General features: G+C 40.4%; 1 protein-coding gene across 3 annotated transcripts in view; it reads right to left on the reverse strand.

The window, feature by feature from the left end:
- The window catches only part of grik5 (glutamate receptor, ionotropic, kainate 5), a 120001-nt gene that overhangs the window by 44221 nt on the left and 60507 nt on the right, over positions 1–15273 (reverse strand). For all 3 annotated transcript variants that reach the window (XM_072460208.1, XM_072460211.1, XM_072460209.1), the window contains one exon: positions 474–635. In XM_072460208.1, coding sequence (XP_072316309.1) covers positions 474–585 — 112 coding nt within the window. In that variant the 5' untranslated portion in view covers positions 586–635. The remainder of the gene's footprint in view (positions 1–473; positions 636–15273) is intronic.

Raw genomic sequence — 15273 nt, forward strand, 5'->3', positions numbered from 1 at the left:
AGTTACATAAATTCAGGTTGTCAACGTTTGGACACAAACATTTAAGTAAAAATAAAAAGTCTTGCATAAGATTATCCAAAATAACCTTAAAAAATGTATTGCATCCACTCTCTTTGATGTTTGAGTCATGTGATGACAAATGTGCCGGTGGACATTTTTGACACTCAAGACGATTTAGAGTAAAATAACAATAAAACATGATGCTTGGCAATGTCACTTCACAAGGGGAGCGCCTTTGATTTTCATTGCAATTTGGAGACAAAATGTGTCCAAAATGATTGAAGAAACGATTGAATAGCACCTGTGCCATAATTTTATTGTTGTGATAAATGTACAGTACACCTGATGTTACTTTCACTTCTTATTTGTCAGTTTGATCTAGTAGGTGTTTTCTGTCCAGTGGTTTGGGCCAGGTATGATGAGACTCCAGTGGACCAGAGTAGGATGAAGTGCACAGTGTGTTAAACACTTACCCATGCGGACAGAAGAGAGCAGAGGGGCTTGACTGAGGGAGCGCGGCGCCATGGTGACTAGCAGAAAGGACAGGAAGTGTGTTGACAGCAGCAGTGCTGGCAGAGCCGGCATCTTCTACTGCTCCTCATGGAGAATGGTCTGCTGGCTGCCTGTACCACCACCTGAGAAGAAGAAACATGCTCATTATCACAGAGGCATGCACACCAATGCACACGTTTGGCAGCTTTTTTTTTTTTTTTTTTTTTAAGATTTGATGGCCCATAGACTTTATTGGACAGGAGGAGAACGTGTGAAATGGGGAATGAGAGAGAGGGGAGGACATGCAGTAAATAGTCCGAGTCGGGATTTGAACTTAAGATAAGATAAGCCTTTATTTGTCCCAGAATGGGGAAATTCCACATGGTGCACTTGGAGCCTGGCATACGTGGCCTTAACCTCGACCATCGGGTAGCAAAAAGAGTCACTAGCACACTTGAGTGTTGTTACTCTACAACAATGATTTAACCAGATGAAAAAACAGTACAAACATGGCATGTACAAATTCAGACAACGTAAATGTGTGGGAATAGACTATAGAGAATAATGTCTTTTTAGAGTAAATAATCTGGGTACTTAAATAGATGAATGCTTTAAACTACTGTAAAAACAGTGGCGTACGGTCAGAGCAATCATGGCAAGCAATGATTGACCAATAAAATCTAAAATTACCGTGTGTCAGAACTATATTTAAATTGGTCCACTGTGCAATGCTGCAGGAAGCTTGGGTCTGCTTTTCCCACAGTCTGAGCGCTCAGTCTGTGGCCATGTTCAGGAGCCCATTCATGCTCCGCCCTTTTAGAACCAGAGAAGACAGTAGCTTCCTTTAGATGTCTGCAAATGCGCCCTGAGGACCACACAGCCTCAAAACCATGGATCTATGCTCAAACCACGCTGAAAAAAACCTGTTGTGGATGTTTACAGGTTTTGCTAACTGAGCATGTGCAGGAGGAGAAGCGAAGCAACAGCAACGCCAAGTTTCAACAAACAGACTTAAAAACTATCTTTTAGAGACAGGTCTGTGTGTAGCTTAGGCTCTATTCACGTTTCTAATGATTAGACGTTAGTTAGACATACAGACAGTAATTTAACAAACGCTAATCATTACATAGAACACGTAAGGTATAGGATAGGCGTTTGCCCTTCTCGTGGGAGACCAGGGTTTATTTTTTCTTCCAATGTTGCGTGCAAATGTTACTACTAAATGTTGATGACCACACCCGAGTCTGCTTGCCCATCCATAAAAGTCACTGCACACTACTGATAAAACATTTAAAAATGTAAACTTTGTCCACTCTTCCCAGCTTAGAGTGCACTTTACATTTCTAGTAATTTGACAGCCCTGAGGGTAAACTTCCAGACAGCACTGTGATATTTACTCTTATCAAACAGTGGGCCATGCATACAGCCTTCTCATAATAAACCACACTGTGCACTGCTAGGGTCTCCTGTGTACAAGTCTGCCATATATAAGTGACAACACTCAGCCTTTAGCAGCTCTACCCAGGCAGTTCAAAGACGAGCATCACAATAACATACAGGCCCACAGTATTGTACCAAAATCAATGGGGCGGCAAGCACACGCCGAACCACCTCAAACGCTTTCTATCAGACAATATTCTACAGAGCCACAGAGGGGGATTTTAAATGTATGCACCTCCACCTCAAAATACAGACAGAGCTGGTTCCAGAGGCACCATAAGCTAAAAGTGACACAGAATGACAAGATGACAAGGCGGCAGAGAGGGAGATGAAGGGCGGACAAGGTGAGAACAGAGGAGCGCTGGGTGATGAGCAGACAGGATGATGGTGTGGCGCTGGGGAGGCGAAGTCTGAAAGGCAACTCAAAGAGGGGAGCGGGGGGGATGCTGACCAGGGAAAACATCTCAATCTCCCCAGACTGCAACGGGACAAGCTTAACAGTGAAAAGAGCCGGTTCATAACCTTTCACTGACCCAGGGAGATGGAAGGATATAATATGACCTTTGACAAGTGCTTAGGGAGTGGACTGGACAAGACAGTAGCATGTTAAATGTACATGTGTTTTATGACATTATCATGTGCAATTATTTTTTAGTTGTTCAAATTTACGTTCAATATATTTCAGAGAACTGCAGATGCAAAAACAACAAGTGTGGCTAATAATGGCCATACAGTAGTTGATAATACTATTAAATAAATAAGTAGTATGTATTAAGTAATAGATCCTTTAAACATTTTTTAACAAAAATATAAATTTAAAAAAATCCAGAATGGAGACAACACTGCAGGGTACATAATGTAATTTGAAAAACTTAAAACATTTAGATCTGATTACAGTTAAATATTAAAAATGTTATGGTGCTGCTCGTGGTTGAGTGGATAGCACTTTTGCCTGCCGTGTGGGGCAAAAAATCTACTTAACTCTACTAAAAAATAGACAAGTTGTATCATCTATTTCATTTTTTTGTCATTCTGGAACAAATAACATATATTGTTAATGTTTTTATTCTATTGTTTGTAAAGGGTCAAACTTTTTAGAAAAGCACGTTGCCTCACACTTTCTACATATTCCTGGTGGGAGTTATGAATAACGAGAGAATATTTCATAAATCGTTGAGAGTGAGGTATAAAAAACAGACAAGTTCACTTACACATTCATAACCAGAGCCAGCTCATGACCTTCTATTGACACTGGCTGCTTTAAAAGCTGGAAGGACATTTGAAGAAGGCATATATACTATGTTGTTGTTGTTGTTACTTTTACTTTTACATCAAATACATACTCAAAAGACGTAGAACGGAGTCACAGAGCGGCACAGCTTTTTTCATTTTGTTTCTCCCCCACTCCAACCTTTCCAGAGCCTGTTTGTCTTTGATGTCAAGTACATACAATCCTGCGCTTTTAATCTTTCATGGTAACTTATAAATCCAACTTTGACCTTCCTTTTCAACTCCTCGTTCCTTGCAATTACTGACCGTTCTTTCAATCGTATTACTGGTTTGGTCATGTCAAAGGGTGGGCTAGCATGCGAGTACACATAGTAGTACGGCTAATAGCATGCACCATGCTGAGTACATGGCTAGGCTATGCTCATTATTGGCGGCTCAAAGTAAGCATGTCTGAAGACAACTGTATAGCAGGCATGTCGTGGGTGCAGCTTGTATTTGTCATGTTAGTGTTCAATATATTAAAGAGTTATTCAAAGTTATTCCGGACACATGGAGGGACCAAGCCAACAGAAATCAGATTAGAATGAAATGTATTTCACCCTGGAGAGACAAAGAGACCACGAGAATGGACTGTTTAGCAAGCTTTATTCGTGAGTTATTTGGCGCTCAGACCCCGGCGGAAGACGTTGCAATCATGGGCACTCCATGATCTATTTGTATTAGATGTCTCCCCCCGGAGCCTGGAGACTGGTGGTGGTAGATGTGAAGAGAAGGTAGAGGATGAGGGGAATGCAGAGGAGGAGCTGGGGAGGTGGTGGGTCGCAGTACGGTTTGAGCGGCCGAGCCATCTGCCCGAGGGCTTAAATGCAACCGCCTGGTGCTGATTGGGAGCGGGGAGGAGTCACTTGAGAGCGTTGATTGGGGATGAGGAGCAGGTGCGAGGGCCATGGTACAGACGCCCCCTGACCTTTCACCCTACTTCTTTGGCCAGGAAAAACTGCATAACCTCTTTGGGATAAGCGCAGAAACCTGGGAGAGTCCATGGTGAAGTGAGGGATCTGACTCTCACAGACGGACAGGCGGGCGCCCGCTTGAGTGCGATGATGGCGCTGGGGAGAGGGGTCCTTCCATGGAGGCCTTGATGTAGATGGGTGGAGTTAGGTCTTCCAGGCTGAGTTTACGCAGGCTCCATTAGTAGAATTAGAATATTTCCGATATACCAAGAGGTGCAGACTCGATCATCATGTGTGGGATGAAGAGTAGTGAGACAGAAATGTCTTGTGAAGCTTTAGAAAGACTCTCTTTTTCTTTTTCACTGTAAATGTTCTTTTACAAAACCGCAACAAAGAAATCATTACTGGGAAAGGAAATTACACTATTCCTTCCAGATGTGGAGAAAATGGGTGCACACAGTAGCCAAAAGATAAAGCATGTTAAAACTCATTTTTGATCAGCGCTTCCACCTGCATGTTTAAAGGACATCGTGAAATAATGTCTTGAAGTTTTGACTAGTGCACCTATAATTCATACCTATCAGGTGGAAAAAAACAACAAAAACTAGCAAACGACATAATTTATTTTTATAAGGAGTATGTTTTTTGTGCATTGTCCCTGATCAAATAAATAAGTTCATTCATTCATTCATTGTCCTGTTAATAAATAACTCATGAACTTGAAGAGTGATACAGAATATTCAGCGCATAGCTTTTGTACATAATGCGATCCATTACGAGACCCCATACATTGCATCCTCTTTTTCAATTTACTCGTGTCTTTTGTGGTGTGTACAAGACGTGCAGCAGGCCTGTGCTTATCCCGGGGCAGGGCTGGGTCTTGCCTTGTGTGTGAGCGTGATGACATATTGATCGGGCCCCCAGCAGAAGTGGCGGGCCCTCAGGTGCAGTCAATCAAAACAATTGGGAGCCTATCATGACTGTGCGGCGTTTGGCTAGGAGCCTTCTGATTGGTTATTACCAGGAAGCAGATTGGTGTGATGATGAATAAGATCCTAACCTGGGCCTGTGCCTTTGTCAATGATGGGATGGAACTGCCGCCTATTTCATTGTTATTGAGAGCTATCGACAGCATTAGACAGAGAAGATTACAGCGTCTACACTCGCATGGGGGGAAGCCGAGGTGAGAAAAAAGAAGAATGGATGAGAAAAGAATTAAAAGAGGAACAGAATTTAATACAGAGGAGAGATTGAAAGGTGTTTGAGCGGAGACCCATTTATTGCTATTGGTACTCTTACACAGATATCACCCCCGTTATTACTCCCTCTCTGCTTCTACATGCAATCTCTTGTCTAATTGGCCAGATTAAAAGATGGCCAGAAAATATAAAACTGTTGCTGCAGCAAAAAAAGAGTTTTTCACATGGCTTTATTTAAAATATGTTCAGCACTTCTATGGCTGTACAGGTGTTGTCCAAGTGTCAATGACTAGGTGATTTTTCTAATTGTATTCATTGCCTCTGAAAGTGTAAATGAGTCTTGTGGGAGCAATTCTCTGAAAAGACTACAATTTAATTTTGCACTGTGACTGGAACATGTTTCAGCAGTACTGTATTTATGTTGTGAAAGGCCAGTGAGACGAGCAGAATTGGAGCACTGCACTGAAAAACTAAATAAATACTAAACCATAAGCATGTACAATTGGACAGTCATTTTTAGAAATTCAAATGATAGATGCCAGAGGTTGGGAAATTTGAATCAGTTGAAATCACATAATTTGAAGTAGAATGCCTGAGTTTGGTGCCAGGCTTTGGCATGTGCTGGGAAGTGAACTGGCATGGACACACTGACATTGGCGAATGCGATCAGATGCTTACAGAGATTAGTATGATTGCTACACTGAAAAGCTTTTACTCCATATTTATAAACCTTTTCACAAGTAATGTCATCCAAAAAGGACATGGCAACCATTACGACAAAGGTAACTTTTGATTATACAATTGCTCAACTGTCTTTAAGGATCGGCCCCAATCAAGTATCCTTTTCATAAGCAAAAATGCTAAAACAATCTTTTGGCTTTATGTGTCAGTGCTGTGTAATTTTATTTGTAATATTGTCAAAAATAATGAATTACATGCTTTTAAATTTTATTGATGAGATTTATATAGAGCTAAAAACACCAACAACAGACAACAATGCTGCTGCAAGCCTGTGAGATGTTTACCTCACAGTATAAGTCATATCTACGGGTTCTACTTGTCTTGTTCTACAAGACCGAGAAACCCTGACATGAGAGAGTCACATAAATGTTCCAAATAAATTGAATGCATATGTAAAATTAAATTGCATATGTAATACGTAAAATACACAAAAGAGAAAAGTCTAAAGGTGATTTTATGTCTAATTCATGGGTCCGATGTGACATCACACGCTTGACGAAAGCCGCATGTTGCAGTGTGGGCTGGGCTGAAAGTCTCTTCAGTAACATCCCCAAAAGACCCCCAGAAATGTATTACTGTGGTCAGGAGGGATCAGCAATCGCCCCAGACTGAGTTTGTTTCAGGACGTTAGCAGCTGGCCATTGCTAGTTCACATATTATGGGGAGATAAGATAATAAATGTTCCCCTACTTGCCCAATTTCCATTTTTTTATATTTTAGGATCAGACAGTCACTCACCCGCACACAAAGTCTGTGCTCTTGAAAGCTTTGAGGGCTTGTCCAGTGCAGAGGGCTTGTGGACTTGTTTCTGCTTTTAAGTGTCAGCTACTCACCGCTGTAGATAAGGATCTAAAAACATAACTTCTGTCTTCCTGAAGTAGCAACCCTTTTCATTTTAAATTTTATAAATTCATATCTGTTTTTTATGACTAGCTAACAGTCTTCAAAATGGCGGAGACAACAAACAAGTCAAATATGTGACTGAAAAATATGGATAGTATCATGTTCACCTTATTCTGCCCCGCCCACATCTGTGCATTAAAAAGATTCCCTGGGTGGCCTGACATTTGAACTTATTTTCTCTCGAGGTTGGTAGCCCTATGTTAACCAATACAAGTGGAAGGGAGATTATGTCGGATGGCAGCGCCCACACGAACATCCGGGGATAAGGTGAACATCAAAAACACACATGTTCAGGTTTCAGGTTGTGGAAATGCCAATGCCAACCACCTACTTTAAATCAAAACTCCAAAAAAAAGATGGTGGTATTTTTCAGGATTTTTTAGCTCGAAGCTGTGCGTTACTGAGCTGGGGTCTCATTTATAAAGGGTGCACCTGCACAAAATGGGGTCCAAAAGAAAGATATGTTAAGTTTGAGATTTATAAAAAAAAGACAACTTGATGTGGGATTGTGCAGTTGTGTCCCCAAACTCTGCACCTTGTGTACAGAGCTTTCAGAGATGAGGCAGAAGGTGCTCTGCACTCAGAAAGAAGGAGCCTGTTTGAGATTAGTGTGCAAAGCATTTAGGTCTCTTTACTATTACTAATTTAATCACAACTGCTTGTGAGGGGAATTAGGAGGGTGTTTTGAAGTCATTTTAATGTTTTGTCATTTCGAAAACAACGGGCATGGGAATGCACGAGGTGCTGGCTCTTTTTGTTTTATTTAAGCCATAGCTGACAGGTCTTTTCCGCCAACACACTCACACATAGGGGGACCTACTGAACTCGCGCACACACATGAACACACATGAGCACACATGCACACACATGCGCATCTAGTGGGTTCTCTGTCCCTTGTGCCACACTTGAGCTCTTGTTTACTGTTTTGTTCAAATGTAATGACAGGGCAAATTAGTCAGAAATGTAGAGTTATCACCAAATATCACGTGCCTGTGTCTCTGCTGCAGACTCTCTGGCCCTCTCTCTTGGTCTTCGTGCATCAATCAAACCCGCTCATTATTTGCTCATGTTCTGGAAAATTTCCTCCATATGGCACTTTGTATTGTCCTTATATGGTGAAATGGAGGAGTGGAGGAGGCGGTATGTGATTCGGGATCATGTGTGCAGATTTCTGCTCCAGGTGTGATCCGTGGGAAAATGAGCTGCTGGAGTGTGCGGAGGGTTTTATAAATCTGAATATTTTTCTTAATTTCTACACAAGTTTAGATTTTGTCCCCACATAGTCTTTTAGTCAGAATTCCATATACTTAAATGAGATCCGTGATATGTACTGTAACAGCCAGTAGCGATAAGGCAATGGAAACACATAAAGAAACAACAAAAAGAAACATGTTAGTCTTTGAATGAAACAAGTTTGATTTGTTAGTAAAGTACAACTATGATTTACCACAAAAAAAATACTTGCTTTAAAATACTTTAAAAATAAAAAAGGAAACGTTTTACCAAAGGCAGAAATTGCAGTGTGGATACATGGTACTGTACTGAGCATAGGCATTTTGGAAACTAAAGTCCTCATACAAGTGTTATATCAAGACATCAAATTGGTGCTGATGGCAGATTGACATAGAGCCCTAGATTGACATAGAGTCAGAACTAAAGATAGTAAAATCAATAGTGTCAAGGCCATACATTAAACAATCTGTTTTGTGTAGACAAGATTAAGATGAGATTAGGCTAAATCAGTTGAGCCTTTATTGTCTCCCAAGGGAGAAGTTTGTCTTGGTTAGACCAGGGATGTGGTGACGCAATAACACAATAATTCTAATCATAAAACATTCAGCCCCAGTACTATTGTACTACTACAAAACCCTGGATTTTACTGCACTATTTAAAAAGCCATTATGGTGTGTACAAGAAGTACAAGTGCTAAGTATGTGCAAGTATGTCAAATTGAATAAAGAGCGTACAACTCACACTAGATTAAGAAAACAAAACAGCAATGATTAGAGACAGATCATGCATTTAAAGACTAAATGTATTAATTGCAAAAGCCAGTGTTAAGGAGACAACACCCTAGATAGGGATTGCATTACTTGAGCCTTGTAGCATAAGTAAACCTCAGCCAGTGTTTGCATAGGAAGAGAAACTACTACACAGTGAGCACCATGGACAGTGACACAAGCAGGAGGCACAGTTGCAATGACACACGAGTGTGTGAAATCCAGGCCTATGTCTGGCTCCTGTATTATGGACTGTGCTTGGTACTATACTGAGGAGTCTCTGTAGCAGTTGGGTGTCAGTCTGCGGGACACTGCAGCTACAAGAGGCCGAGATGAACCAGACTAGTCTGAACAGTGCTCTGAGCCCCCCTCCGCTCGCTTTCATTCTGCACCCTGCTGTAAGTCACCCCACATGCTGGCACTGCCTGAGAAATACACAACGGCAGAAATACATAAATATCCCGGATGACTGTGTGGAATCTGTGAATGTGTGTGTGCAGCATGGAGCATAAAGACAGAAGGGAGAGTTAGAGAGGGGACCAGTCAGAGATTTAGCTCCACGGTGCAGGCATTCATCTTAGTGTGTCTAGTATGAAGATTAGTATGTATGTGTGTGTGTGTGTGTGTGTGTGTGTACATGTGTGTGTGTGTATGTGTGTGTGTGTGTGCGTGTGTGTGTGTGTGTGTGTGTGTGTGTACATATGTGTGTGTGTGTGTGTGTGTGGGCGTGTGCGTGTGCGTGTGCGTGTGTGTGTGTGTGTGTGTGTGTGTGTGTGTGTGTGTGTGTGCGTGCGTGCGTGCGTGTGTGTGCGTGTGTTTGTGTGTGAAGGGACTTGGCTGTAAGCTTATAGTGTCTGCAGTTCCTATTATGAAAGAGAAAAGCGTAAAATCAGAGATCTTAATTATCCAGAGGGAGTGTGAAGAAAGAGGACGGGAGGGCTAAAGCAGGCTCGAGAAACTACACAGAAGGAAGGAGATATTGGTTTGGCAGAGAGCGATGGAAGGATGTAAAAAAGAGGGGAAATGGGCTGGGATGAGGGAATGCTAGCCCCGAGGCGAAGAGGGAAAAGGACGAACAGGGTAAGGTGGGATGAGCGATGACACAAGGGGGAGTGAGAAAGAGGGAGGGAAAGAGCTCAAGGGTTCTGAGGAGGGGGCTTGACAAATCATTTGTTTTCTTCCACTTCCACACTTATTGTATGACACAAGAAAATCTGACAGTTATAATAAAGGAATGAATCATTCCCATAAGAACATTTGTGAGCACTGTGGCTTCTGTGGCTGTGAAGACACACAGTTATTACCAGTCCAAATCCTTATTTTGTTCCTCTTTCCCATAATTAATCGACCATGTCGGCCTGCTGGACACAGCTGGGCCAGTGCCCACCGATAAACTGAGTGTATCAGAGTGAATAACCCCAGGACACAAGCACCGTGTGTGTGTGTGTGTGTATGTGTGTGTGTGTGTGTGTGTACGTGCGTGCATGTGTAGCTCCAATATATTATGTGTAACATGAACAGGAAGTACAAAAGACCTGTGCTATTCAATTTCGCAGAAGTGTTCTATACTTCCCTTAATATCAAAGCAGCCATGTCACATTGAGTCAGCAGTTTCCCTACATCCATTCCATTCCTCCTTCTAATGTGTAGTCTTTCCAATATTGCTTTTTACTATTACCCCTTCCAACAAGGCAGTTATCTAATTTCAACTGCCTTTTGAATCTTTCTGACAGAACAAGAACTAGCACCCAAACAGAAAAAGTCTGATTTTGCCGAGCTTAAACTAATTCTTCGCCTAAACTTTTCAACTACAGTACAGTATCTTTTCTACTTTCTTGTATGTTATCAGTCATTGTCCCCATTACCCAATTTTGACTTTGAAAGTCCATTGGGCCAATTAGAAAATAATTCACATAAACTTATAATCTGTTCCTATATTGCCCCATAGCTATCTGTAAAAGTGAAAATAAGTTTCTATAAGTTCAAAACCACAAAACATGCTGGCAAACATTTGCACCACATTAACTCTTAAACAACCTCAGAACCAACCCCACTTGAACTTTGTTGAAAGTTGTTAATACATTCTTAAAACCAACCTTTGTTGTATGTGCACCATTTCCTCAGTTCTTGTTTACTCTGCCTTACCTGATCTATGAGATGTTTCCTCTGCAGTACTTTGAGGGTTTGTTTTTAAAAGCATCCGGCTCACATTCTGAACAAAATTATTTATTTAGAAGTTGCTCATCCAACTGGAAAAAAATTACTTAAAAAGCATAAAAAATGTAGCTCTGAATATAGGGGTTATGGGTAAAGTTAAGTACTAAAATGAAGTCAAACCAAAAATATATCCAGTAATTAATCTGAACACAAAGTATATTTACTCATTGTTAAATGGCCTTAACAGCAAATGTGAAGGCCATTTAACCAACCAGCCTCAACAATAATCAACACCAAATTTTGTTGTCTCGCTATGCGGCCATTCCTTCTTTTATTGAAATATAACACCTTAGCATTGTGAAAGAATAAAATAACAATATATCAGCTGTTGAGCAAAATTAAACAAATTTACCAAAAAAGAAAATTAGGAATAGAAGGAACTGTTCCTATCTCACAAAATACAAGCAGCATACATAAGGAGGCACCCAAATTGATTCCTGCACCAAATAAAACATGGACATGTACTGGGTGATGAAGATCTTTATACAAAATGTCATGACATTTTTTATCAGTCCAGACATATTGTGTGAGCTTTAACCAGCCCAGTAAATCTTCACAATATGAAATCCTTAATCCGTTGTAAATAGAACAGAATATGTTTTAAGTGAACACATAATTTGTGATCATGTTCACAGGAGCTGCCGATGCCTGTCTGAAGGAACACCTGAATAGCCCATGTGGGGCTAAATACAGTGTTTTTGAATTGAATTGAATTGAATTGAATTGAATTGAAGAGATCTTTCTTTCACATCTTCACCAGGCTCTGGAATGATGTCGCTCTATTTCAGCACAAGCAGCTCTGAGGCCCATTCTAAAAAGGCATACAAACTTCACCTGATGAAAGCTACACTTGTAGTCACGGTTTGAGTGTAGTGTCTGTGGTTGTCTGCTCTTCATGTGTTTCTTTTGTCTTGTGCTGCTGAAAAACAGTTTTTAACCGAGTAAAGCTCGATCAATGTTCAATTAATCTTTTCCAGTTTATAAAAATAAAGGAAATTCAAATTATTATTTTAAATGGCAGTCCCAGATACAGTATAATCAGAGATCAAAACAAATGTAAATTTTCACACCTAATTTAAACGTTTGCATCAGTGCCTATATAATAATAAATTAGATGGGGACTTATAATATACTTTTTTTTTTTTCCCCAAACTAATTATTTCAATAGCCATTTGTTTAAATATAGTACTATTTGATCATTCAAGTTGTCCTCAAATCCAGGTGAAAAAGTTGTATGATATAGTTTTAAGTGAAAGATGGGTCACAATAGTAGGACAGTTTTTGGACCTGAAATGTAATGGAACAACAACTCAGACTGCGATACGACTGGAACACCTCTGGGACCAAGACCTGGTGTCAACTCCAGCACGGTACACTGGAGCTTTTCAAAGAGGAAGATATAGAGCACCAGACACGATATGTCAAGTAAAAATAAGTTTCTTGAATTACGTGTTGCATTTGCTGTCACTGCCATGGATACTTTGATTCATCCTTCACCCAGCAAATTGTTGCATAAATATTAAAAAGCATGTGTTTGTATTAGTTTATATTTGTGCAAAAGGTATAGTAAAAGTACAAAGACAAACTTCCTCCATTTACTTTGGTCATTTTCAGTTGCAGAAAAGACCATCACAAACAGAGCCATCAGTTAAAGGAAATACAGCTAAAATTTAAAGCAGATTAAAGAAGGTAGAAGGTCAGGTAAAGAAGAAGAAGGTCAGGTAAAAAGGTTCCTTGAATAAAAGTCTGAATATGTCTGAAGAAAAAAAGTTCCACAGTGTGACTTTAAAGTCTTCTATGGATTGTGGCGTTTTATTGCTCAATAAAGGGGTCGCCTCTCCACAGATCTGACCTGTAACTTGACCTGGTGGCATCACCTGCATGTCTCCAAGGAGATAGATAAATGAAATAGAGACAAGCAGGTGGCGGAAAAGTTACATAGTTCACATTTACAACGTTTAGTATAATTAATTTTTTACACCGAAGACTCCAGGAAGAATCTAACTTTTACAATGACCGCTGATGAATGCTACGTGCAAAGCATTGAAAAGGGGAATAAGGCAGACAGTAACTGTTTGTCCCCCTGATAAAGGTGAACAGGCTGAAATGCTTTGGGAATCAGGTCCAGTGAGACATGGCTTAATTGATGAAAGCATTTCAAAATGAAGAAAGTGCCTAGATTGATAAAAAGCACCTCTTCTACTATTTTTCCTTATTGCCTTTAGGTTAAGAAACACAAGAATTTACTCGTCATCTCCAAAAAGGTCTTGACGGACAGGTTCTTGTGGAAAATGTCTACTTATTAAACACAATACTTTAAATAAAAGATTCACAAATGTTGAACTGACCATTTTGAACTGTGCCATTCTTTCTTTCTTATTCCCACTTTCTTTCCCATTGGATGTGGATAAATTCTAGCTACAGCGTTCGCCTTGACAAAGAGGCCTTAAGTCAGTGGCATTGCTCTGCTTTAGGGGGAACCACTGAAGCTCCTGCCACAATGTCACATCTGAGCATGTCACACACGATCCGCCTCTCCAGGAAGGTTCAAGGATTGTCATGTTGGGGCCTGTTTACCAGTCAGCTTGTGCTCCCGCTTTGTTCTGTTACATCTGCGTCCCCCGTTGCATGACTGTGTTAGTGTTTCTTTGCATTGAAGCCCAAGCAAACACAACATACAAAAGCCACCCACAGCTCAGATGGGTGCAGGTGGCGAGGGGAGCAGGAGCTGAGTGCACAGTTTTGACTAAAGATGTGTAAGTAGGGTGCTTACTCACTCTGCTTGTCCCGTAATAAGGGAACGACGTCATCATCAGCGTTTATTTATAAATAATGTAGGGAGGCTATTAAAAAAAAAAAAACTTAAAAGGCATAAATCAATGAGTCTTTGCTACTTTTTCACCACTATTTTATACTAGCTCAAAGTAACAAAACATATCTGTCTACAGATTGATTTTCACAATATACCAGTGACGTGCGGCGAGGTTCAGGGCCAGTGAGTCACTGACTCTTTCAGAGTCAGATTTACAAATGCGAATGAACCCAAAAGAGCACTTTAAACATAATTGAATTGACAACAGACCATGAGTTATGCTATATATCTCATTTCAGCATTCTTTACACAAACATGTGACACATATTTTATAGAAGGTCAAAATTAATTCTAATTCTAAGCCTATTTCAAGCCAAAATAAATAAAATAATCTGGTCTTACCTTTACATTTTGATAAGCCGGATGGTAAATACTGGTAAGATATAAATGAGTTAAAGAACGAAGACTATTCAACAATCCACGGGCTCAGGAGCGCCCTCTGCCATGAGGCAGGCGTATTGTTTGCCTCCCCGAGCGAACTTTTACTCTGACGATATTCTCTGAAGGACAGAGCATATAGAGTGCATAGAGTGTTTTATTCTTTATAAACAGAGGGACAGTAAGACACAATATTTGCATCGCACCAGCACAGTTTGTGAGGCGTTATAGTGTGCTCCGAGAGGCAGTGCGAGGTGCTGCATCATCGCTCCGCCTCCCGGTATCTGAACGGGAGTTATGGGACATGCGAATTCTAATTAATTGATTATTGTTCCATATTGGATTAAAGAGAAAGGGGGTTTAAAATACATACCAGACGACAAATATTAACACGTATTATATTTTATAAGAACTTTTTTTCTCACAAGATTGACAGGTGAGGCTCTGCCTCCCCTGCCTCCCCTGAATGCATGTCACTGCAATATACAGATGGTGCTAATAAAATAATCAACATTTTCTGTTTTGCATTTGTCACATACTTAATGCTTAAAGTATTGTGTTCAAAGCCAAAAAGAACATACTGATTATTTCAGACAGGTGGATTGAACCCTAGATACTGAGCAGCACTAAATTCAAATATGCAATTCTCAAATTCGCAAAGCCCATATATTTTACAATTGGTGAGAATCCAAACTATTCTCAACAGTTCTTCCATAGCCTGTTATTTGGTTTTACACAAAGTCGTCAAGACAACTGTTGCAATGCACAGCCTCCTGAGTGGAGTAGAGGTGGGATAGCAATATTATCAATTTTGCTATCCCACCTCTACTGTAGTTTTTGGCTATGTG

The sequence above is a fragment of the Eucyclogobius newberryi genome, unplaced genomic scaffold (genome assembly GCF_026437365.1).
Source record: "Eucyclogobius newberryi isolate DKJ021-1_F unplaced genomic scaffold, fEucNew1.0.hap1 SCAF_3, whole genome shotgun sequence".
NCBI classification, from domain to species: Eukaryota; Metazoa; Chordata; class Actinopteri; order Gobiiformes; family Gobiidae; genus Eucyclogobius; species Eucyclogobius newberryi.